The sequence below is a fragment of the Orycteropus afer genome, unplaced genomic scaffold, assembly GCF_000298275.1.
Source record: "Orycteropus afer afer isolate SDZICR_OR568_19922 unplaced genomic scaffold, OryAfe1.0 scaffold00048, whole genome shotgun sequence".
In the NCBI taxonomy this organism is placed as follows: Eukaryota; Metazoa; Chordata; class Mammalia; order Tubulidentata; family Orycteropodidae; genus Orycteropus; species Orycteropus afer.
The window spans coordinates 7,102,571-7,125,773 of NW_006921635.1; the positions used below are offsets into that span (position 1 = coordinate 7,102,571).

At 52.7% G+C, this 23,203-nt stretch overlaps 1 protein-coding gene across 1 annotated transcript in view; it reads right to left on the bottom strand.

Annotated features, from left to right (window-relative positions):
- Positions 1-22,789, bottom strand: part of RASAL1 (RAS protein activator like 1) — a 34,114-nt gene extending 11,325 nt beyond the window's left edge. Inside the window, exons 1-14 of the mRNA XM_007938186.2 lie at positions 22,695-22,789; positions 18,565-18,621; positions 15,628-15,741; positions 15,362-15,423; positions 11,352-11,481; positions 9,242-9,323; positions 9,011-9,142; positions 7,489-7,577; positions 5,436-5,553; positions 5,142-5,295; positions 4,752-4,816; positions 4,290-4,402; positions 2,812-3,004; positions 1,586-1,588 (exon numbers count right to left, since the gene is read on the bottom strand). Coding sequence (XP_007936377.1) covers positions 1,586-1,588; positions 2,812-3,004; positions 4,290-4,402; positions 4,752-4,816; positions 5,142-5,295; positions 5,436-5,553; positions 7,489-7,577; positions 9,011-9,142; positions 9,242-9,323; positions 11,352-11,481; positions 15,362-15,423; positions 15,628-15,741; positions 18,565-18,621; positions 22,695-22,759 — 1,377 coding nt within the window. The 5' untranslated portion in view covers positions 22,760-22,789. The remainder of the gene's footprint in view (positions 1-1,585; positions 1,589-2,811; positions 3,005-4,289; positions 4,403-4,751; positions 4,817-5,141; positions 5,296-5,435; positions 5,554-7,488; positions 7,578-9,010; positions 9,143-9,241; positions 9,324-11,351; positions 11,482-15,361; positions 15,424-15,627; positions 15,742-18,564; positions 18,622-22,694) is intronic.
- Positions 22,790-23,203: the final 414 nt, after the last annotated feature.

A 23,203-nucleotide genomic window follows, 5' to 3' on the forward strand; every position in this document is an offset into this window, starting at 1 on the left:
CTATTCATAAGGTTTTCCCTGGCCAATTGTTTGAGAAGTGGACGGCCTCTTCCTTCTTCCTAGTCTGTCTCAGTCTATAATCTGGGCTGTTACCTGTGCACCAGGTGCATCTCGCTGGGTTTTAAACACCAGAGGCTCAGCCTAAAAACTCATGTCTACGTGTCACCACAGTAGGACAAACCGACAGACAAGTTTGTCTTGCTGTTGGAGACCTCTCGTATCACCCCCACCTGGGTCCCTGTGGCTGACTGTACCTCTGTCTGGCTTCCTGGCTTTTAATCCCCTTTCTCCTGCTTTTCTGGCCTGCTGCTTGGGCATCCCTGAGTTGTCCCTGGGGCTGGGCCCCAGGGACAACTCAGGGACGCCCAAAGCAATGATCATAGGTGTGCATATATCTATTTGTGTCCTTGCACTTGTGTCTTTAGGATATATACCTAGCAGTGGGATTGCTGGATCAAATGGTATTTCTATTTCCAGCTTTTTAAGAAAGCACCAACCATTTTCCACAGTGGTTGCACCATTTTACAGTCCTACCAATAGTGTATGAGGGTTCCAGTGTCTCCACACCCTCGCCAGCGTTTGTTGTTTTCTGGTTTTTTGACCTTTGCCATTACTGCTGGGGTGAGATGGTATCTTGTTTTGATTTGCAACTCTCTAATGACTAATGAGGAGCTCTGGTAGCATAGTGCCTAAGGCACTTGACTGCTAACCAGAAGGCTGGCGGTTCAAACCCACCAGTCACTCCTCGGAAGGAAGATGGGGCAATCTACTTCCGTAGTGATACTGCCTCGGAAACCCAAGGAAGGGTCGCTATGAGTCGGGTCCGACTCGACAGCACATAACAACAACAACAAATGACCAATGATCGTGAGTATTTCTTCCTGTGTTTGTTGGCTGCCTGAATATCTTCTTTGGTGAAGTCACTGTTCATATCCTCTGTCCATTTTTTAATTGAATTGTTTGTCTTTTTGATGTTGAAGGATTGAAGTTTTCTATAAATATTGGAGATAAGCCCCTTGCTGGTTATGTCGCTGCCAAATATTTTCTCCCAATCTGCAGGCTCTTTTTACTCTTTTGGAGAAGTCTTCTGATGTGCATGAGAATTTAATTTTTAGAAGAGACTATGGCCTTTAGTCACCCTGCAAGCCCAGAACTGAATTCACCCCCATTGCTCAACTTTTCCCCGAACAATAGACAGACCTGTGAAGTGAACAAATGACACACCAGGGTGGTACACACTCCTTAGAACAATCAATGACACAAGATCAAAAGGGCAGCATCTGCCCAGGGGGAAACCTCAGAAGGCAAGAAGGGACAGGAAAGAAAGAGGGGCAGAAATGTAACCACAAGGAGGAAACGGGAAGAGCCCAGTTACATTGTGGGGATTGCAAGCACCATCACGAATCAAAATGTGGATGAACTGTCGAATGAAAAATTAATTTACTCTGCAAATTTTCATCCAAATCACAATAAAAAGTTTTTTAAAAAAATAATTTTAAAATGAAAAAGTGGGGAGAGATGTGGCATCAGAGCTCCAGGGTGGGGCTATTCCAGCTCCACTGCTCAGCAGGTTAGACTCCGGCACCTGCTTCAACGTCAGGCCTGTGTTCGGAGTTAGTCTTCCCCAATGTCATTTGTAAGCAAGGCAATGACAGCCACTTCAGAGTGGGCGCTGAGCATTAACCCAGGAGTTCTCAAACTGTTGGCCTGTGGTCCAATCCAATCGCAAATTTGTAAAAACTGGCCCCAAACCAAACCAAACCTGCAGCCATCAAGTCAATTCTGACTCACAGCGACCCTATAGGACAGAGTAGAACTGCCCCATCGGGTTTCTAAGGCTGTCAATCTTTACAGAAGCAGACTGCCACATTTTTCTCATGTGCAGTGGCTGGTGAGTTCAAACCACCAACCTTTTGCTTAGCAGCAAAATGCTTTAACCACTGTGCCACCAGAACTCCTATGATAGGCCCAAGGTGTTGTGTTTTTTTTTTTTTTAAAGTGAACTCATGCCAATATTGAAAAAAATAAGAGTCCCCACATAAAATCCAGAATTTATACTTGAAAAAAAAAGAAGTTCTGGCAATATAAGATCCTAATCCTACATGGCAATAATAGTCTGGACCCTCCTCCTTTAGATGAGCTGTGAGTACTGCCATTTGCCACAGTCCCCACCACTCCCTACTGACCCACAGTTCATCTCCTTCATTCATTTACCTCACCTGCCTGAAACCCATAGCATCCAAGTTTTCAACTTTGGTATCAGGGACTGATTTTGAGATTTAATTTTTGGTATCGCCTCCTGAGCACCTACAATGTGCCAGATCAGTGTGTCTGTCTGTCTGTGTGCCTGTCTGTCTGTCTCTCAATAATAGCTGTAATTTGAGAAGCACTTACTTTGTGCCAGACTCTCTGATTGGGTGGTTATGAGCAAGACTCAGGAGCTGGCCTGCCTGGTTCCAGTCTCAGCACCGCCCCTTCCCAGCTGCATGATTTCACCTCTCTGGGCCTCTGCCACATGGAAGTGACGCTATTACCCACCTCGTGGGGTCGATAGGAAGATTAAAGGCGTCATAAATACATAAGGCACTCAAACAAGGTCTGGCCCATGTTAGCTGCTACTATAGTAGTTATTATTACTACTCTCGGGCCCCAGACCCTGCCAGGAATACCGTCTCCACTTCTGCTGGAACACAGTGGGTTAGCACAGGCAGCCTGGGTCCTGGTCCCACCCCTGCCTCACCATGTGACCCTGGACTTCCAGCCTCAGTCTCCCCACCTGCCCAATGGGAGTGCCCGGCCCACCGTGCCCACCTCGTGCTCTGCCTGGGAAAAGCGTTCTTCCACGCGCTGGCGCAGCTGCTTGAAGGCCAGGCGCATGACGTGCGGGCAGTGCTCCACGGAGCCTACAATGCCGTCCACGATGGGTCCCAGGTAGCCGGTCAGCAGCCCCAGGCTGGTCTCCCGCACCTGCTCTTCCGAGGGCGTGCCCTTGAAGGAGATTCTCCTGGAGGAACAAGCGGGGCAGCCTCAGCCTCAGAGCAACCTATCCACCAGGGCAGCCTCAGCCTTCTCGCTGTTCCTCAATCCACTGAGCTCATTTCCACCTCAGGGCCTTTGCACATGCTGTTCCCTCTGCCTGGGACACTCTTCCCCACATACCCGGCTTAAGTGTCACCTCCTCAAGGGAGCTGTCCTACCTCCGTTGCTCATCATCTCACACACCCTGGTTCATTGCATTTCCAGTAGGGACATGCCAAACCCACACTCTGACCTCAGGGCCTTTGCACTTGCTGTTCCCTGTGCCTCTAATACTGTTCCACCAGGTCTCCCCATGACACCCTCCCTCACTTCTTCAAGGACTTGTCCAGTGTCCCCGCCTCTGGGAGGCTGTCACAGGACCCCCTTCCCCGCTTTATTTCCTCCGGTCCACTGATGGTCTCCAATAACCTTCTTGTTTAGTTGATTTATGATCTGTCTTCCCCCGGGAAAGGGGTCTGTGTCCGTCTGTTCCCTGTCACATCCTCAGGGTTCAACCCAGCACCTGGCACACAGTATGTGCTCAACAATCATTTTGTTGAATGGAGGATGGAATAGCACTTTTCTTCTTCCTTCAGTTATCACGCTCCCTTCTTTAGCTAGTTTTAGCATCTGCCTGGCTCATCCCACAATGACTCAGTCCACAGGGGAAAGCACAGAGCCCTGGACGAACTGCCAAACCTGGAAATTGATCCGGATCAATTGATCTGGATTATTGGATCTGAAAGACAACCTGAGGGGTTAAGTAACCTGACTGGTCCCATCTGACAGATGAAGGAACTGAGGTTCAGAGAGGCTGCCTTGCAAATAAATGGCAGAGTTGAGATTAGAACTCAGGACGGCAACAATAATAAAACAACAAAACCACCAACATAATAAAGAGAACACTTCCGGGAGCTCACCGTGTGCTGGGCTACGCATGTGTGACTTGTTTAATTGTCACACTCACGCATGAGCTAGTAACATGGGCCTTACTGTAACAAGCAATGAGGTCAGTATCATGAATCTGTGTTTCAGATGAAATAACAGGCATGGTGATTAAGAGGCAGAGCTGGGATTTGAACCCAGAGAGGTGGGTTTCAAAGTCCTGCCCTTTAACCACTACACTGCACAACCTAAAGGACACCTGCCTACTCTCATGGCAGCTCCTGTGCCCCGGGTGGGGTGGCAGTTGGTTCTGCCCACCTGACAAGGCTCCTGGTGGGCACAGGGAGCTAAGGGAGGGTCGGAGCCCTCTCTTCAGCTTTGCTCACCGGGTGCGGCCCAATTCCATCTTGCATGGGTCAAGCTCCATGTACTTCTTCTCCTCAAAGACACGGTTGACCACTGGCTTCAGGACCTCATGCAGGTAGGGCATGCCCACGAGCTGGGGGCAGGGAGCACCACACAGGGCAGGGCTGAGGGTGAGTCCAGGGAGTGCCCGTGAGCTGGGGGTCAGGGGCACGTCAGGGACAGTGTAAGGCGAGGCTCAGCAAGTCCAAGAAGGGGGGCAGGGAGCACCCCCAAGGCACATGAGGCAAGGCTGGGGTCATCAGGTCGGGGACAGCTGTGAGTGAGGCTGGGTACAAGCAAGAGCTGGGCAGGGCCACTACAGGAGGTGCAGCTCAGGGCAAGGCCAGGCACCAGCCACCGACACTCCAGCCCAGCCACCCAGTGCCACCCAAGGCTGGCCAAGCGCTGCATCCAGGAAGCCCCAGGAAAGGAGTGGGCCTCACCTTCATGAACTGTTCCATCGACTTGGATGCCAGCGAGTTAGAACGGAAGAGAGTGTTGGGATCGGCTGAGAGGACAGGAGGGAAGTGTTGCTGGGATGTGGGGGGCTGGACACAGCTCACCCCACCCACCCAAAGTGGGAGTCATGAGTCTTCCAGCACAGGAGTTGGGGAGACCCCGGCAGTTTATCCCTTTCACAGTACAGAGGCCCAGAGTGGCTGAGTGACCTGCCAGAGGTCACACGGATCACAAGTAGTCAAACCGGGGTCTGAGCTCAGAACTGCATGCCCAGGCTGGCTGGGGGTGCACAGAGCAGGGATCCTCACCCCCAGGAGCCCCACCCCCAGGGACCTGCCTCAGGCCCATCCTGGGGCAGTCAGTGGGCAACTCACTAGTCCGAGCCACCTCACGCCGGGTGAGGTAGTCCAGGAAGGGCCCAGCCAGGCCCCAGCCAAGAAAGAGCTTCACCAGCTTGGTGGCAAGGTCTTGGCGGCAGTCCCCCAAAGTCAGCTCCTCCAGCACAGCCAGGGGGCTAGCGACATCCTCCTGGTCGGCAACAGGAGGTGGAAGAGGTGGCCCAGGACCCTGGGGCTCCACAGCAGAAGAGCCCAGGTGGCCTGCGATGGGGAGGCCATGACCCGGATCCCCGCACATCCCCGGGGGAACCACGTGCCCGGGGCACCCACCTCTGCCGGCCCCAGTGCAGACTCCATGAGAAGCTCTGTGAGCGGCTTGTAGTATGGGGAGGGCAGGACTCGGTCCTCCGTGAGGCGCACCTTCAGCCTCAGAGCTCCCAGGCTCCCCCTGCCCGAGGCCAGACCACAGGTGAAGGAGCGTAAGGACGCAGTCAGGTGTGAATACCCCACCCCAGAGGTGGGTATAAACACAGATGAGGATGTTTGCATGAACGTTTGCAAAAATGGGGCAGGTGTTATTGTAAAAGTTAAGGAAAGGTTTATATATTGGAGGACATTTTCTTTGTTGGTTACCAGGGGTGGGAGGGAAGGGGAGGGAATGCTGTTAGATAGATAGAGATAAATATTGATTTGGGTGAAGAGAAGGGCAATGTACCAAATGGGAGTGACCAATATGGCAGCATTGAGGATGACAAAGACAGAGAGAGTTACATGGGCAGTACAAACAACAAATATGAACCCCTTTGCATATACAATACTGAGTTGTCAGTGAAAGCAAACATGGGTATAGGGACGGATAGATGGGTGAACAAGCTAAACAATTAGGTATGTCTAAATGGAGAGTGTATCCAAGATCATATACAGGGTTGGCAGACAATGGGCCTATAAGTTCATGTGAATGATCAGAATTCCCAGGTGTATAGTAGAGCTGACAAGGGGCAAGGTTATGGTCATTACTTGGTCACAGCCAGCTACCCAGAGGGACCAAGTAGTTGATCCTGCGGGCTTGGGACCATAGTTGCAGGGGACATCAAACTCAATTGGCATAACATACTATACAAAACATTGTTCCACCTACTACTTTGGCGAGTAGCGACTGGGACCTTAAACGCTAGGAAGCTGCCATCTAGATGCAACAACGGGTCTCTCCTCGTCAAGAAGAAAGAAGAAAACCAAAATTAATGGAAACAATCAGTCCTAGCGACTGGTACACCATCTGATCTGCAACCTATACAACTATGAGACCAGAAGAACTAGATGGTGCCCAGCTACCACTGCCATCCACTTGGAAGGGATGTAGGAGATCCTGCATAAAGAGGGAGAACAATGTGGTACAAAACTCAAAATCATTTGGAGGCAAAAAAAAAAAAGAAGGTGGGGACCAGGTTTGCTGGTCCAATAGAGCCTTGTGTAACCACTGAGACTATGGCCCCTAGCTGCCCTTCAGGTCTGGAATTGAACCCACAACTGTGGTTTCCAGCCAAACAAAGTACAGGCATGTGAGTTAAACATTTACCTCAAGTAGACACACGCCCTGGAGAGAACAATCATGGGAGAAGGAAGGGCTGCTTATGCACAGGGAGATAGCTCAGGGTGCAGAAGAGTATGAAGGGATGGACACTGGGAGGAGGTAACTATGGGGAGGAAGTGGGAGGGGAGCTGCTGCTTTGTAAATTTTGGTCAATGACATGAGACAAAGTATATGTGAACTGCTGTATGAAAAGTGAATTTACTCTGTAAATCTTCACCCAAATCCTAATAATAAATAAATAAATAAATAAATAAAATAAAAAAAATCCGGAGCAAAGCAAATTATAGATGCAAAAAAAAAAAAAAAATGGGGCAGGTGTGAACAGGTGTGGGCAGAAAACTCAGGTGTGAGTAGGCAGTGACAGGTACCAACAGGAAAGAACGAGTTCAGACTGGTGTGAACAGGTGCAGACAGCATGGAGAGATGCAGCCTGTGGGAACAAGTGTGTACAGGAACGGACGGTGTGAATAGGTCTGGACAGTGTAGTCAGCAGTGGGTGGTGGGGACAGGTGTAGCCAGGTGTGGACAGACAGCTATGGACAGGTGGGGAAGAACCCCAAGTCCTGAACACATGCCAATAATGTGAAATGACACATTCGTATGTGAGAAGGTGGGTGGGTATGAGGTGACCTCGTCTGGACACACATAAGCACACTGAATGGCAGTCAACAGACATTTGCTGAATGCATGCATTGCATGGATAAAGTGACATGGTGACAGTCTGTGGCAGGCTGGTGATGGTACCCAACATGCTTCTCCTCCCCATACCCCCTCCACGGGCCCCACATTTACCCAGCATCCTCCTCAGCTCTGGGGAAGGGCAGGAGGCGGAACCAGCCGTTGGGGGGCTTCTGCTGCAGGACCTGTGAGGAGAACTCCACCTGTGGGGCACACGGGTCCTCAGCCGAGCCCAGCCTGGCCCGGCCTGGACACCCTCCCACCTGGTAGAAGAGCTCAGAGCGCTCATCCCAGAGGGGGTGGCATGGCCTACCAGGGACCCCTTCCTCCTCCCTACCAGATCCCATGAACATAGCGTCAATGCCCCTGTCCCAGATTATATCCTCCTGCTGGGCACTGGGGGCTCAGAGGGGTGGAGAGACTGGCTCAAGGTCACACAGCTGCTAGAGACAGAGCTGAGACTCAAACACGTCGGCACCAGATGTATTCTCACTTCTGCTGGGGGACACATGTTGCATCCATCCAAACGCTACAGCGTCCAGAAGGCCCTGAGCCTTCTCCTGCCCTCTCGCATTTTAAACATCATCTTTGAGATGGAATTCACATACCATCCAAGTCACCTATTGAAAGCGTACAATCCCATGGCTTCTAGTGGAGTGACAGGTTGTGAAACCAGCACCAGGCAGCTCAGAGCCTTTTCTTCAGCTCCCACTCACAAAAACCCACAGCATTTAGCAGGCAGGTTCCATTGTGCGGGAAGAGCACGATTTATGTATCCATTCAGCGGGTGAGGGACATGTCGGTTGTTTCCACTTTTCAGCTGCCATGAATTAATGCTGCTATGAACCTTTGAACGCAACTGTTTGTGTAACCGTGTGTTTGCATCCCTCTTGGGTGCCTACCTAGGAGCAGGCTGGCTCATATGGTAAGTCTATATTTAACCTCTTTAACTGCCAGGCTGTTTTGCAAAGCAGCTGCACTACTTTACAATCCCACCAGCAACGCATGACTGAACGTCTCTTTCATTTGCTCTAATCGTGTCTCCTTTTCTAAAAAGAAAACATGCCAGCCCTGAGCATATGGCCACTTCCACGTCCACTCTTCCTGTGAGGCACAACCCCGTCCATTTAACAGAGGGAAAGCTGAGGCCCTGCTTGAACCCAGTGCCTCTACGTGTAGGGCTTTGGTTCTGGACTCAGAGAGACCTGGACTGCAATCCCAGCTCTGCTATTTCCTGGTCACATGACCTCAGGCAAGCCATCTGACCTCCCTGAACCTCAGTTTCCCTATCTGTAGAATGGGGACACCAGCCCCAGCTTCACAGGGCAGTCGTGAGGGTTTAAGCAGATGAACCTATGCCAGAGGACACGGGGCAGGCACACAGTGGTCCTGGCTGTTCCCTTCCTAGGGTGAGAACCTGGGCCCACCCTGTAACCCTGGGTAGGTCTCTGCCCCTTTGAGAACCTCAGTCTCTTCACCTGTACAGGGGGTGATGGAACTCCATCACCCAGCCTGGCCAATCCTGGACTCCTGGGAACCTGCCCAGCCCAGCCCCAGGAGGCTCAGCCAACCCCCCCCCCGCCTTCTCCTTGGGGACACTGGGGAGTCACAGACGCGTCGGGGCCAGGGTGCTCACCATGCCCAAGAAGTCATTCTTGCCCACCATGTCCCAGTCCCAGAGCTCCACCCGCAAAGGGGACGGAGCTCCTGGCAGCTCCCGGAACTCCAGCACCTCGTCCCAGTGTGGGAAGCGGGTCTTCTTGATTGTCTGGGGAGGAGAGGGTGGTCTGTGAGGGACAGTGCTGGTGCCCCCCCCCACCTCCCCGATGCTCCTCCCCTTCCCGGCTTCCCATCTCTCCCTTCTCACCGAGGTCTCCAAGCTCTGGCTGCCCCAAAACACACGTGCGAAAGGATCAGACGTCCCAGAGATGTCACGGGGGGCCAGGTCCCTGGGAATAGATGGGGGCAGGGGTGAGGGGAGTCGGAGGACCCTCAGGGTCCAAGACCAAGTTGTGGTGGGGGTGGCTTCAGGGCAGATCATTCAAATGCCGCTGGTTTCCAAGTGCATTCCAAGGCAATGAACTGCTGAGTAAGGGACCCCCATCATCACACCCCCAAGACCCATATCTCCCTGTTGCCTCACACCTACCCTACGAGGTGGCACTACTAGCCCCTATTCTGCAGATGAAGAAACTGAGGCACAGAAAAGTCAAGTCCTGCACCATAAAACAAGGTGCAGTTGGTGGGTGGGAAGTCTCTGTTTCCCTGGAGCCAGGCTAGGTAACCCTGAGAAAAAATCACATCACCTCTCTGAGCCTCAGTTTTCCTCATCTGGAAAATGGGAGTAATAACTGACCAAGCTCACAGGGCCAAAGGTTAAACAAGATGAGGTGTGTAAAGGGCTTAGCATAGTGCCTGGCAGATTGTGAGTGCTCAGTTCATTCATTCATTCAACAAACATTTCTACCTCCTGCCTAGGGCTCAAGAAAAGGCACGAGGCAGGAACCCCCTGATTCTGGTTGCCATGACAACCGAAAAGACCCACCCCAATCAGCCTCCCTAACCCCTCCTTCCAAAATCAGGGGCACCCCCTTCCCTGGGCTGCTTGCTTCCTCCTCCTGCTCCTCTCCCACCGCTGCTTGGCATCCTGAGCCTTCTTTGGTTTCCTAGGAGCTGGCCCAGTTGCTAAGCGACAGTGATCAGTCTCTCTCCTGCTTGCAAGGATCCTGTGCAGCCTCGTGGCTGGGAAGGGGGCGTGGACACCGAGCAGATGGGGAGCCCAGCCCTGTGCAGAGCCCCCGCACCGGTCCCCTGCCTCCTTGGCCCTCCCTCATCCAGACTCCAGGGAGCCCCAGCTGGGGCCCAAAAATCTGGAGATGGGAGAGGCACAGAGAGGTCAAGGAAGGGCTTTGAAGTCACACAGCAACCAAGAAATAGAGGTCTCCCCCACCTAGGGGTTGAGTGAGGACTGGGGGAGTGAGGTGGGAAAAGAAGGCAGAAAGACGGGATAGGGGAATGAGAGGGAAGAAAGGATGGAGCGTTGGAGGGTAGAATGAAGGGCGAGATGAGGAGGGAAGGGGCCACAGAGCAGGGAGTGGGCCAGAGGGAAGACAGATGTCCCAGGAGCTGGTGCCCCTAGAGGGGCCATCTGTGGGCTTGTTGGTCCTGCATCCCTCCTCCTTCTGATTTTCCTTTGAGGCAGTACCTACCCCTTCTCTACTCCCCATTCACCTGACTTAGTGACCTGACCCTACCCTCCACTCCAGAAATGGACCTGTGACTCAGCCTGACCAACCTGAGTCAGTGTGATTCATTCAGAGATAAGCATGAGCCCCAGACTGAGCCAATAAGAATTGTTGTTGTTGTTATGTGCCGTCGCGTCGGACCCAACTCATAGTGACCCCTCCTTGGGTTTCCGAGGCAGTATCACTACGGAATAAGAATTAGTCCCAGGATATTGGTTAGAAATAGAAATTATTTTTCAGTTGGAGCTGCTAAGTTGATAGGATGCCAGGCTGGGGCTTCTGGACCCATCTTTGCCCCCTAACTGGAGAAAGGCTACCTGTACAGAGGATAGCAGAGCCAAAAGGCAGACATTGCTGACGTTACTATTCAAGCACCTGGATCCAGCCATTCCTGAAGCACATGTCAGCCATCTGAGCCAATAAATTAGCTTTTCTGCTGAAGCTAGTATGAACTGGGTTTGTGTCACTTACAATTTGATTAATACACCACCACATTCAACTGGCTGGCTCTTGAATGCCCAGCCTTTGTTGCTGGTCAGGGGGTACCTAATAAGGACTTTTGCTTAAGTTCCGCCCCCAAGAACCAGTGAACTTGGAGCTGCTTGTTCACACAGGGATCCTGGTTGTGAACCCAGAAATGCCTCTGCAGTAAGGCCATCTTAAAGACCAGGGCATCTGGGGGACCCAAGAGATCCCTACCCATTGTCACACACTCCCCCCTCGTGACCATACCTGGCCTGGAGCACATGGCAACGGAGACAACGGCCCCTCACATCCTCCAGCACCTGCACCGCCAGCCGGATCTCACCCTGCACCTCGGCATCCGGGTCCACACGGCTCAGGCTGATCCAGCTGTCGATCCCTGGCAGGCATGGATGTTGTGAGGTGCCAGTGAGTCGATTTTTGATTCACACAACACCATGTGACAGAGTCGAGAACTGCTCCATGGGGTTTCCTAGGCTGCAATCTTTATGAGGGCGGATCGCCAGGTCTTGTCTCCCACAGAGCCACTGGTGGTTCGAACCACCAACCTTTCGGTTAGCAGCTGAGCGTTTAACTGTTGTGCCACCAGGGCACCTTTGGCAGGTGTAGGCACTAACATTTATTAAGCACCTACCATGGACTAGGTATTGTATTAAGTTAAAATTCAATTGAAATTTAAAATGTCCTAAGTCACCGACTTCTGGAGTCAACTTTCTCAGGTTGAAATTATGTCCATTTGAAGATGAGAAGACTGAGGCACAGGGAGGGAAGAGTCACGCCTATGATTCGCCAGCTAGTAGATGGCAGAGCTAGGATTTGGACATGGGCAGTGCAGCCCCAGGGCCCATGCTGCCATAGCACGGATCACAGCTAGGCGTATAAAGCCTGGTCCCCACCTGCCTCTAGAAGAGAACCCATAGAGACACCCCATAGTGTCTTTACCAAAGCACCTTTAAGGACCATCTCATATTCCCCTTCTTCCAGGAAGCCTTCCTTGACCACACTAGCCCTCACTGCCCTCTCCTCCTCAGCCACTGCACATACCCTCACCCCCACATTTCTGTCCCAGTCTATCAAAGTCTCGTTGAAACAATAAAAAGCACCCAATGCAGTTGCAGACACATGGACGGTTTCCTCCTTTTCTTGTTTCCTGTTCCACGTGAATGTGTTCTGTTCCCTATCGGGTCCGTAAGTTCCTGGAAGCCCAGCCTCATACTTCATTCATTTAATTCCACCCCCTTGGGTGGATGTTCAAGGCACATTACAGCTCAGTGGGCAGGTTAAGAACACAGACTTTGGATGTGGATACAGCCTAGACTCAATTCCCACCTCTGCCCATTTAGTCATGCAACCTGGAGCAAATCACATCACCTCTCTAAGCTTTGCTTCCCATTGGCTGTAAAGTGGAGACAATGCTAGTGCTTGCCTAATGGGCACTGTAAGGCCAAAAGCTAAACCAGTCAGCATTGTGCCTAGCACATAGTAACCAAAAACCCATTGCCATGGAGTCCAACTCACAGCACCCCTAGAGGACAGAGTAGAGCTGCCCTGTGGTGTTTCAAGGCTATAATCTTTACAGAAGCAACTTGCCATGTCTTTCTGTCATGGAGCCACTGGTGGGTTTGAACCTCTGACCTTTCAGCTAGCAGCCAAGCACTTAACCACTTTGCCACCAGAGCTCCTAGCACACAGTAAGCCTTCATTAAACAGCAATGATTATGAAGATGATCAGCACACAGTAGGTTCTCAGTTAAGCTGTAATCTTTATGATTAATTCTCACTAATGAAAAAGCTTGATTATTCAATAAATGGTGTTGGGATGAATAATCATCCAGATAAAAAAATAAACGTCACTCCCTACCCCATCCCTTGTATCTGGATAAATAACAAATGTAGCAAGGTTTAAATGTAAAAAGAAAAAGGAAACCGTATATGCTATAAAAATGTCTATATGCAGCATAGAGGATGAAGTTAGGATGACTTCTTAGCCACAACTAAGGACCTGGAGGGAGTGAGTTGCTGAGCGTGTGGGCTGGGGACCATGGCTGCGGAGGATGGCCAGCTCAATTGGCACAAGACAGTACACGAAAATCTTGTTCTACATCCTACTTTGGTGAGTAGCGACTGGGGTCTTAAAAGCTTGTGAGCGGACGTTTAAGATGCAACTATGGGTCTCTCCTTGTGCACAGCAAAGAAGAGTGAAGAAAATCAAAGACCCAAGGGAACTATTAGTCCAAAGAACTAATGGACCATGAGAGTCTCAGCCTATATGGTCCTGAGACTAGAAGAACCAGATCATGCCTGGTGACTGCTGCCAATCACTTGGAAAGGTTGGAGAGGGGTCGGAACTGGAGATCCTGGATGGAGTGGGAGACAACTGGGGAAAAAATTGAAAAAAGAAGGAAAGAAACAAATCGTTACTGGAAATTATGTTTGTTTGTTTGTTTGAAGTCTTAATCATAGAGTTGGGAAGTCCTCTCAGACATGACAGAAAGTCTAAGAGCCAACATAGATATATAAAGGGAAGATGACTACAGAAAAAAAAATTACATATATATATATAATATATATATATAGGAGCTCTGGTAGCATAGTGCCTAAGGCATTTGACTGCTAACCAGAAGGCTGACGGTTCACCCCCCCCAGCCACTCCTCGGAAGGAAGGTTGGGCAATCTACTTCCATAGAGATACTGCCTTGGAAACCCCAGGAGGGGTTGTTATGAGTTGGGTCTGACTTGAAAGCACATAAAAACAACAACACATATATATACACACACACACACACACACACATACATTTACATATACATATATATATGGAAAAATTATAAGCAAAGTCTAAACGCAGGCCAAGAGAGAAAAACATTTGCAGCTCATATCACAAAGTGTTTATTTCACTGATATGCAAAGAGCTCCTACAGATCAATAAGAAAAGGCAAACAACCCAATGGGGGAAAAGGCACCCACAATATGAACAGAAAACTGGCAGACAAGGAAATAAAGTGACTCTTGAATATGTAAAAAGACTTTCTACCCTATTCAAAGAGACATGCAGAATAAACCTGCATTCACAGGTAATGTTTCACCTGTCAGATGCAAGATGAAAATTTTTGATAATTGTTGGCAAGGCTGTGGGTGAGAAAATTGGTACCTCTCTTATGGAGAGTAATTTAACAGTAGCTGTCAAACATGCAAATGTAGGTAATCCAGCAAATCCACTTCTCAGAATTCATCTGCTATAACTTGTATGTGTGTGAAATCACATTCTATAAAGCCATTCATTGAAGCATTGTTTGAACTAGAGAAAGAATTGTAAATAGTGCAAGTGCCATCAGTAAGGAACTGGGCAAATACATGATGGTACATCCATCCACATGCAGCCAGACTAAGAATGAGGAAGCTCTTGGGGCACCGGTATGGAAAGATCTCCAAGAAATAGGGTTAAGGGAAAAGGCAAGGAGCAGAACAGTGAGTGTGACAGGCTACCTACTATCATGTAAACAGGGAAAATCAACCAACCACACAGCATAGAGTTAACAGCACGGACTCTGAAACTAAACAGCCCAAGGTTTAAAGCCCAGTCTGACCACTTAATGACCTGTGATCTTGAACAAGTCATTTAACCCTCTTGCCTCAGCTTGTTCCCCTTTGCAGCGGGGTGCTAAGGGTTGTTAGGGTCATCACAGGAGCTGACACATGCAAGGGACTTGGAAAGTACTGAGCACACAGAAGCACCGCATATGTGTTTGCAGCTATTACAGTTGTGACTTCCTTGCATATATTTAAAATCTCTCTAGAAGGACATACAAAAAACTGGCAACACTGGGAAGAGGAACACAGTGGCTGGGGTGAGAAGGCGAATTTCACTATATATTGTACCTATTGGCCATTGGGGAGCTCTGGTAGCGTAGTGCCTAAAACATTTGATTGCTCACCAGAAGGCTGGCAGTTCAAACCTACCAGCCACTCCTCGGAAGGAAGGTTGGGCAATCTACCTCCATAGTGATACTGCCTCGGAAACCCAAGGAGGGGTCACTATGCGTCAGGTCTGACTCGACGGCACATAACAACAACATTGGCCATTGAGATGAATTGACTCTTCAATAAATGAACTAAGTTAAAAATTAAACACATAAACAAGATCAGACATCACCCTGCACGGGAGCTCTGTGCTTCCCACTACACTCGCTGTGCCCTTACACATGGCATGGCCACCCCCTCCTCCCTCTGCCCCAGGGGAAGCCAGAGACCCCACCCACCTCGCGGGTCTGCGGTGATCGCCTCCCTGCTCAGCGAGATCTTGCCAATCACGTCATCGTGCCTATGGAAGGGCCAGGAGGTAAGGGCTCCAGTGCCTGGCCCAGGCCCTGCCCACGCAGATCCTGGGGCTGGGGTGCGGATGGTGGCAACAGGCGTCAAGGGCTGGATGGGTGGGCACTTTGCTGTGGGCTGCCTGTGTCCTGCCTCCCCTCAGGGACCCAGCTTTGAGCCTTCAACACATGCACCCCCCCACCCGGCCACACACCCGACAGTGTCCTCGTCCAGCACGTAGAAGGCCACGTGGTGGAAGTCCAGGGGCAGGTGCAACGTGTACTCCTCGCCCCAGAAGGGGCTCAGGCTCCGCCAGACAGTCGCTGTCCTGTAAGAGGGGGTGGAGGGCTGGGGACCCAGACACACATCCAGGAGGACCCGGACACACACACACACACACACACACAAGCAGAAACTTCACATGCCCACAAACTAGATACAAGACCTAGATACACATCCACCCAGGGTCACACACACACACACACAAACACATACTCATGCACCCAGACACAGAGACACACAAACACACACAAATACACTCATACATGCACATCCTCAGAGACCAAAACACACCCCCACAAACACACACACAGGGGCCCCAATACACACCTAAGAGTCCAGAGACACAGAGAGACAAAAAGACACACATAGCCAGAGACAGAAAGAGGTATCTCCATATGTGCATATATATATACCCCTTCAGAAATTTCTAGAAACATATAGATGCATACAGACATGTGCAGACATACACAAAGCAGATATCCACACAGATAGACAACACAGACAACAGAAATGCCCAGAATATACACTCTGACACATGGTTCCATGCAGACAGAAATGCAGATCCATAGAGACCCACAGACACGTGTGTACATGTTGTTGTTGTTATTAGATGCCATCGAGTCAGCTCGTTGTACGTGGCGACCCCACGCACAACAGAATGAAACACCGCCCAGTCCCGCACCAACCTCACAATCCTTGCTATACTTAAGCCCATCGTTTCAGCCACTTATCAATCCATCTCGTTGAGGGCCTTCCCCTTTTTCGCTGACCCTCCACTTTACCAGGCATGAGATCCCTCTCCAGGGAATGGTCCCTTCTGACAACATGACCAAAGTAGGTGAGACAAAGTCTGGCCATTCTCGCTTCCAAGGAGCACTCCAGCTGCACTTCGTCCAGGACAGATTTTTCCTTCTTCTGGCAATCCATGGTACTTTCAGCATTCTTCACCAACACCATGACTCAAAAGCATCAACTCTTCTTTAGTCCTCCTTATTCATTACCCAGCTCTCACATGCATGTGAGGCGACCGAAAACACCATGGCTTGAGTTAGACACACTTTAGTCTTCAAAGAGATATCTTTGTTCTTCAGCACTTTAAAGAGGTCTTTTGCAGCAGGTTTGCCCAGTGCAATACGTGTCTGATTTCTTGACTGCTGCTTCCATGGGTGTTGATTGTGGAACCAAGTAATATGAAATCTTTGACAACCTCAATTAACGTGGTGGACACATACATGGAATTTCACAAACACGCACACATAATTCCCTCCCTTCCGTCCTTCCCTTTGTGAACACTCTCCCCTACTGTGTGAGTGTGCTGGGCTCTGGAAAGTTAGAGGGTGAGGCAGATCCCTCTCCCCACAGACATCCCTTATGGGGCAGGGGTTCTCTGGGCTCAGGATACAGTGATGGAGCCCTAGGGTTAACTCAGTGGCACCAGATTAGGTCCAGGGATGGGAACAGTGGGTCCTACTTCCTGCAGGAGGTGGGCAGGCAAAGCAGGGCGAGAAGGTGAGGGCAAGTATTCCAGGTGGCAGGAACAGCATGTGCAAAGGCCCTGGGGCAGGAATGAGCTCAGTGAATATTGGAAGAATAGAAAGGGGAAGGGGACTAGAAACAGGTAGGGGGCTCGGGGACCATAGAGCACTTGGAGTTTTGCAGCACATAGTGAGGGAAGTCAGAACCTCAGGAGGTTGAGGTCTCAAACCAGCCAGGATGTACACACATGCACAGACACACAGCATCTCCCCCCGACACCCTGCAGACACACTTCCCTTTACCCAAGGGAACAAAGAACTGACTTTGCCCACTGGAGACACTCCCACATGTCTGGCTGCAAAATTTGGTTCATACACCTGCTGTTCCCTTCCTTTTCCCATAGCACACTCTCCCCAACAACAGTGTACGCTTGCACACATCCCCTGCCCTCATACCCAACCCACGGACGCCCCCATCAGATATACCCTCATAGCTTCCTCTTAACACCCTCTTCTCCACCCCAACCTTTTCCCAGCTGGGAACCTTGGGGGTTCCTCACAGCCCAGACAGAGAAAGACAGTAACCTGAGGTCACACAGAAACTCAAGTTGAGGGTTTGGGGATTATGTCACAGAGTATAGGCACAAGGAGAGTGACAGGGGACCCTCCACACACAGCCTCCCCACCCCCAGTTCCCTGACCATCTGGACCAGAACCAGCGCCAGAAGCATCCTGAATCCTGCTGTTTCCATAGGAACTGAGGCCTCAGTGCCCGCCCCCCTCAGGCCTGCAGGGGCCAGGAGCTGTCCCTCAGCCTGCGGGGGTGGGAGTTAAGCACGCCCCAGCCCGATGCCCCCCCAACCCTCACTCATACGCCAGACATCCACATATCCTCACATGTTCACACCAGTGTCCATGGACCCAAATAAGCAGGCATCGGTGCACACATGCATGTATGGAACAGCCATGTGCATACACACACACACACACACACACACTGGTGTACCCAGAGGGACACACACATTGGATCCTAGGTGCTCCCACCAATGCCCATACACAGACACACTCATACACTCACACACACCCCAGTGCCCGCAGCACCCAGCCAAGCGTGAGCTGCCCGCCCCCAGGGAGGCCACTGTGGGCTGGCAGCCGCTGAGTCAGCCCCAAGGAACCAGCAGGGACATCATGGGGTCCAGAGTGGGAGGGCACCCGGCCAGCTGAGGGGACCAGATTGGGAGAGGAGATGACAGCCCCAGTTAGGCCCAGAGAGGCCAGGGCACAAAGCATCGTCCTTCAGACCCATAAGCACCCCCCTCAGCAAGCACTGTTCGCCCCCAGCTCCTCTTTTAATGTGCTGCCCTCTCCCCAGACCTTGTGTCCCTGCTCCTCACCTGGCCACCACCTCGTCATCCACCTTCACTATGCAGTAGGGGTCACTGCTCCCAGACCTGTGGGAAGGGATTTAGAGGGGGAGTTGAAAGGGCAGCCACGGACGGGGTTCCTAATCTATCTTCACTAAACAGGTAGGGGAGATTGAGGCCCAGAGAGAGGAGGGGACTTGCCCAGGGTCACACAGCAGGTCCAGGTGGGAGGCAGGACCCCAGGGGACCGGCAGGAGATGTCACAGCTGCACAGCCCACCCAGCACATGCCTGACCCACCTCATATGGCCTCTCTCGGCTTCCATGCATAGAAATGGAAAATGAAGGCAGGAGCCAGACAACCCCGCGGCCCAACCCTGGAAGCCTGAAGGTCAAGAGCATGTGCGTGGGAGTCATCCCTGGCCTCAGCACCCCTTAGCTCACCTTGCCTTAACTGCCACCCTCTGTGGTAAGCACTGCCCTCCCCAGCTTTCACTTCTATGGGAGTTTTCTAGGGGAGGGCATCAGTGAGTGGCTCCTGAGCTGACCCTCTCACTGCAGGCACAGACCAGGGGCCTACACCTCAAAGCTTAGCCAACAGGAGAGATGAGCTGCATCACCTGCAGCGGCCACTGCACCACCACATCTTTTGTCCCCCTTTCATAATAAAAGCCACTACTATATCCTCGATCCCCCCTTCATAATAAGAGTGACCAGCAAACCTCAAGCCGTTTACCCCAACCCCTCACCTCCTACCCCTACCCCATTCCACGGGCCTCCTCTGTGTTCTGCCAAGCTTAGTCCAGCCTCAGGGCCATTGCACATGCTCTTCCCTCTGCCTGGGACCCTGTCCCTAATCTGGTCACGGCTGGCTCCTTCGTGCCATTCAAATCTTAGCTCCCAAATCATCTCCTCAGACAGGTCTTCCCTGACTACCACTGCCCCATCGAAAATATTTTCACTTCCCCAACTTCTGGACTGTGAGCTTCTTGGGGAAGGAGCTGTCTTAGTCACAGCTATCTCCGCACCCCCACGACCACCACACACACACACACACACACACACACACACTGCCTGGCACAGAGTAGTAACAGGCTCTCTGGAGAGATGGCAGATGAATGAACTTGAGCTTTTCTGGGAGGCTCAGAGAGGTGAAGGCACTTGTCATACCAGGAACACAGCACAGCAGGGTTTGGATGCAGGTCTGTGAGGCTCTGAGCCCATGGTCCCTCTGTGTCTATCCACCTCCACTCCCCACGGCCCTCCTTTCGCCACCCCAGCCCCACCTCTCTACCTCCTCCACCCCTTCTCTGTCACAGATCCTCAAACTCAAACGCCTCAGTAATTCCAGGGAAGAGTGACACTGGTACCAAGAGCCCTGAGGAGAGCCCTGCCCTGGGCCTCCGTTTCCCTCTCTGGATTCCATCTCTGAACCTCCTTCTGTGTGGTACCGCAGGCCTCTTTCCCTTCTGGGCTTCACTCCCGGCCCACTGTGTGCCTGGGTTCTCGGCACCTGCACTTTCCGTAGGTGGGTTCCCTGTTCCTCAGTTTCCCTAACTGCAGAGGGGGAGCAGATTGTCTGGGATGCCAGTAGCAAAGGGCTGGGGGACACTCCCTGCTATGGATTGAACTGTGTCCCCCAAAAATATGTGCTGTAAATCCTCACCTCTGTGCCTGCGGCTACAATCCCTTTTGGGAATGAGCTGTCTGTTAAGTGAATAAGGTAGGATTAGTGGAGGGTGAGTCCTGAGTCAGTTTCTTTTGAAATATGAAGGAAATTAACCCAGAGAAGCAGAAGTGTGGGCAGAGAGATGCCAAGCCATGTAAACATCACCCAGGAACAGAAGCTCAAAGAGACAGGACCTTCCTCCAGAGCCGACAGAGAGAGAGGGCCGTCCCCTAGAGCTGGCACCCGGAATTGGGACTTCTAGCCTCCTGAACTGTGAGAGAATACATTCCTGTTCCTTAAAGCCACCCACTTGTATTTCTGTCACAGAAACACGGGATCGTTGAGACACGCCCCCTCCCCTGGACCCAGCCTGACCCCTGGGCCCTCATGGGACCTGAGCTCTCAGCTCCGGGGCTGTAAGTCAGAAGGCCCTTATCAGGCGCCCATCAGGTAAGGGCAATGGCAGCCATGGGGGCACCCCTTCTAGACCTTTGCCCTCTCCAGACCCTTGGCCTCTCCCACAGCCCCTGTCCCAGCCCAAGCGTGGGAAAGCAGGCCCCTCAGCCATCAGCTGCCCAGTCTGCTTTGAGTAGTAGAAGTGCTCACGGTTCAAGTCCCAGCTGGGTGACTTTGGCCAAATGGCTTTGCCTCTGGGCCTCAGTTTCCCTATTTGTGAAGTGGAGATGCAAACAGGTCCGTATGAAATATGAAGCACCGGGCCTGGTCCATGGAGCGCCCTCAACGACTTACAGCGGCTATTATTAACAACAGTGATAGCGAGAACTGCAAAACTCTTCCCTGAGACCAGGTCAGACTCCCTCAAACCCTGCGAGCCTCAGGCAGAATCTCAGAGCCTTTCCCTTGGGAGAGGGGGAGGGAACACGCACCCCTAAAAGCCCCTCTCGGTCTGGAGATCCCTGCATGCCCTGAGGAGAGCCCTTTGAAGAAGGAAGCCAACAGCTAGGGAAACTGAGGCAGGTGGCTGGAACCCTAGCTGGGGCTCAGCAGCCTTCCCCATCTTGCTGTGGGGCTGAGGGCCCCCTCAGAGCTCACTTTAGCCCAGGAACTGGGTAAGGGTAAGGAGGGGGGTGCAGAAACCAGGCATTACACAACTCTTTCCTCAGGCCCATGTCGAGGGGTCCCAGAAGCCAAAGTCTGGCCTCCATGGCCCCTGGCCCAGGACTAGGGGTGAGCACTGTTTCTGGAAGGGGCCCGTTCAGAACCTCTAGCAGCTGCCAGCCCCTACCCTGACCTCACTGCCCTGTGAGTTCCAGAAGTTCTGATTCTGGGGGCCTCTCAAGGGACGTCTCAGAAGCAGGGTGGTACGGGATTTCTCTGAGTGCTGCGTTCTGCTCCTGTTCCAGGTGGATGTTTATTTGGGGGGTGGGGCTGATAAGGATAGGGGGTTTGAAACTGCTCTCAGAGGCCCCTCTTGACGCAGCTGCAGTATTGGGGGGTTCACGAGATCAGAGGCAGGATACTGCTCACGGGGAGCCAGCAGGGTCTGCCTTGGGGTCAGGGCACGGCCAAGCCCTACTCCAACTTGGGCAAAGTCTCCGAATCCACATTCCTGTTCCTGTGGCATGGGGTAGATCCTACCAGCACCCCCAACCTCATAGCTAGAGGGGCTTGGAGACTCCAGCCCAGAGCGCCCATTGCCCAGATGGGAAATACGAGTCCAGTGGACCAGAGAAGATCAGGTCCAAGGTCACACACCCAATGTCCTACCAATGATCCCACAGCTGTCTCAGGTGCTGACACCCTCAGAGCCCCTTCTGGGCTCCAGGCCAAGCAGGAAGGGATCACGACACCCCACCCCCACCCCCATTCTGCTGAGTCCGCAGCTGCTGACTCAACGCTGGGGGATGCACAGCTAGGGGCCCCCAGCCCCACCATGCCTGGCTGGGGAGGGCCTGTAGCTCGATGCACCCAGGGGCAGCTCCGCTCAGCTCGGAGACCCCACAACGGAGGCTCAGATTCTGGCTCAAAAGACCCGAAGATCCCCCAGGCTTGGCTGGCTGGCCACCTGGTGAGCTCCAGCACAAACACCACACGCACACGGGAATAGGGGGCCCACCTGGATCCTGCCCCCTGGGGCACCACCCCCTCAGTTTGCTCGTAAGCCCCACCCCAACAACTGCTGGACGAAGGCAAGTCTCCCTTCACCCCCTCCCTAGCTCTGCAGATTCCGACGGTCTGGTTCCCTCTTCAGCCCTGGAAGACGTCCTTCAATACATCCCAGGAGGAAAGGCACCCCCTTCCCGGGAGAGGTGGGGAAACATCTGCTAAGTGTGGGCACCCCCTCTCTCAGGACGGAGATGGGCATGAGGCTGTCACCCTGCACACGCCCGACCTGTCCCAATACCGGGTCTTAGGTAGGACCCAACCACCCCCACCTCTCCTCACCGTCTTTCCTTAGTCTGCGTTAGAACGACCAGCCCCACCCCATGCCTGGCGCGCCCCTCACCCCTGGCGCGCCCGGCGGTACTCACACGTCCTTGGCAGGCAGCGAGCGGCCCTCCACCACGCGGACATTCAGAGAGCTGCTCTTGGCCATGGCGCCCAGCCTCAAACTTTCCGGGCAGGAGCGCGCCGAGGTTCTGAGGCTGGACCCGTGGGCGTCTACATGTCACCAGCTGCAACCCTGGCGTGCCAGCGCCGCCCGTCCGAGACGCGGGTAGCTGGGCGGTAGGTTTCGGAAGGTGCGGAAGGGACAGGTGCCCGGGGAGGGGCGCCAGCCGGGACTCTACAGGTAGGAGCAGAGCCCCGAGCAGGCGAAGCGCGCGGGGGCTCCTCGGCGTCTGGAGCTCCCGGCGGGAGGGCAGGAGGGGGCGGCCTGGGCCCTCCTCCCAATCCCGCCTCCCGCGGGTTCCCCGCCCGCCCCCGGGCCACCTCGCGCGCCCTCTGCCGGCACCCCAGCCCTGCGCGCCCAAGCGCACGGGCCGCGGTGCCTCGGCGGCGGGAGGCTGGGACCGCGAGGCGGGGAGGGGCCCCGCGATCA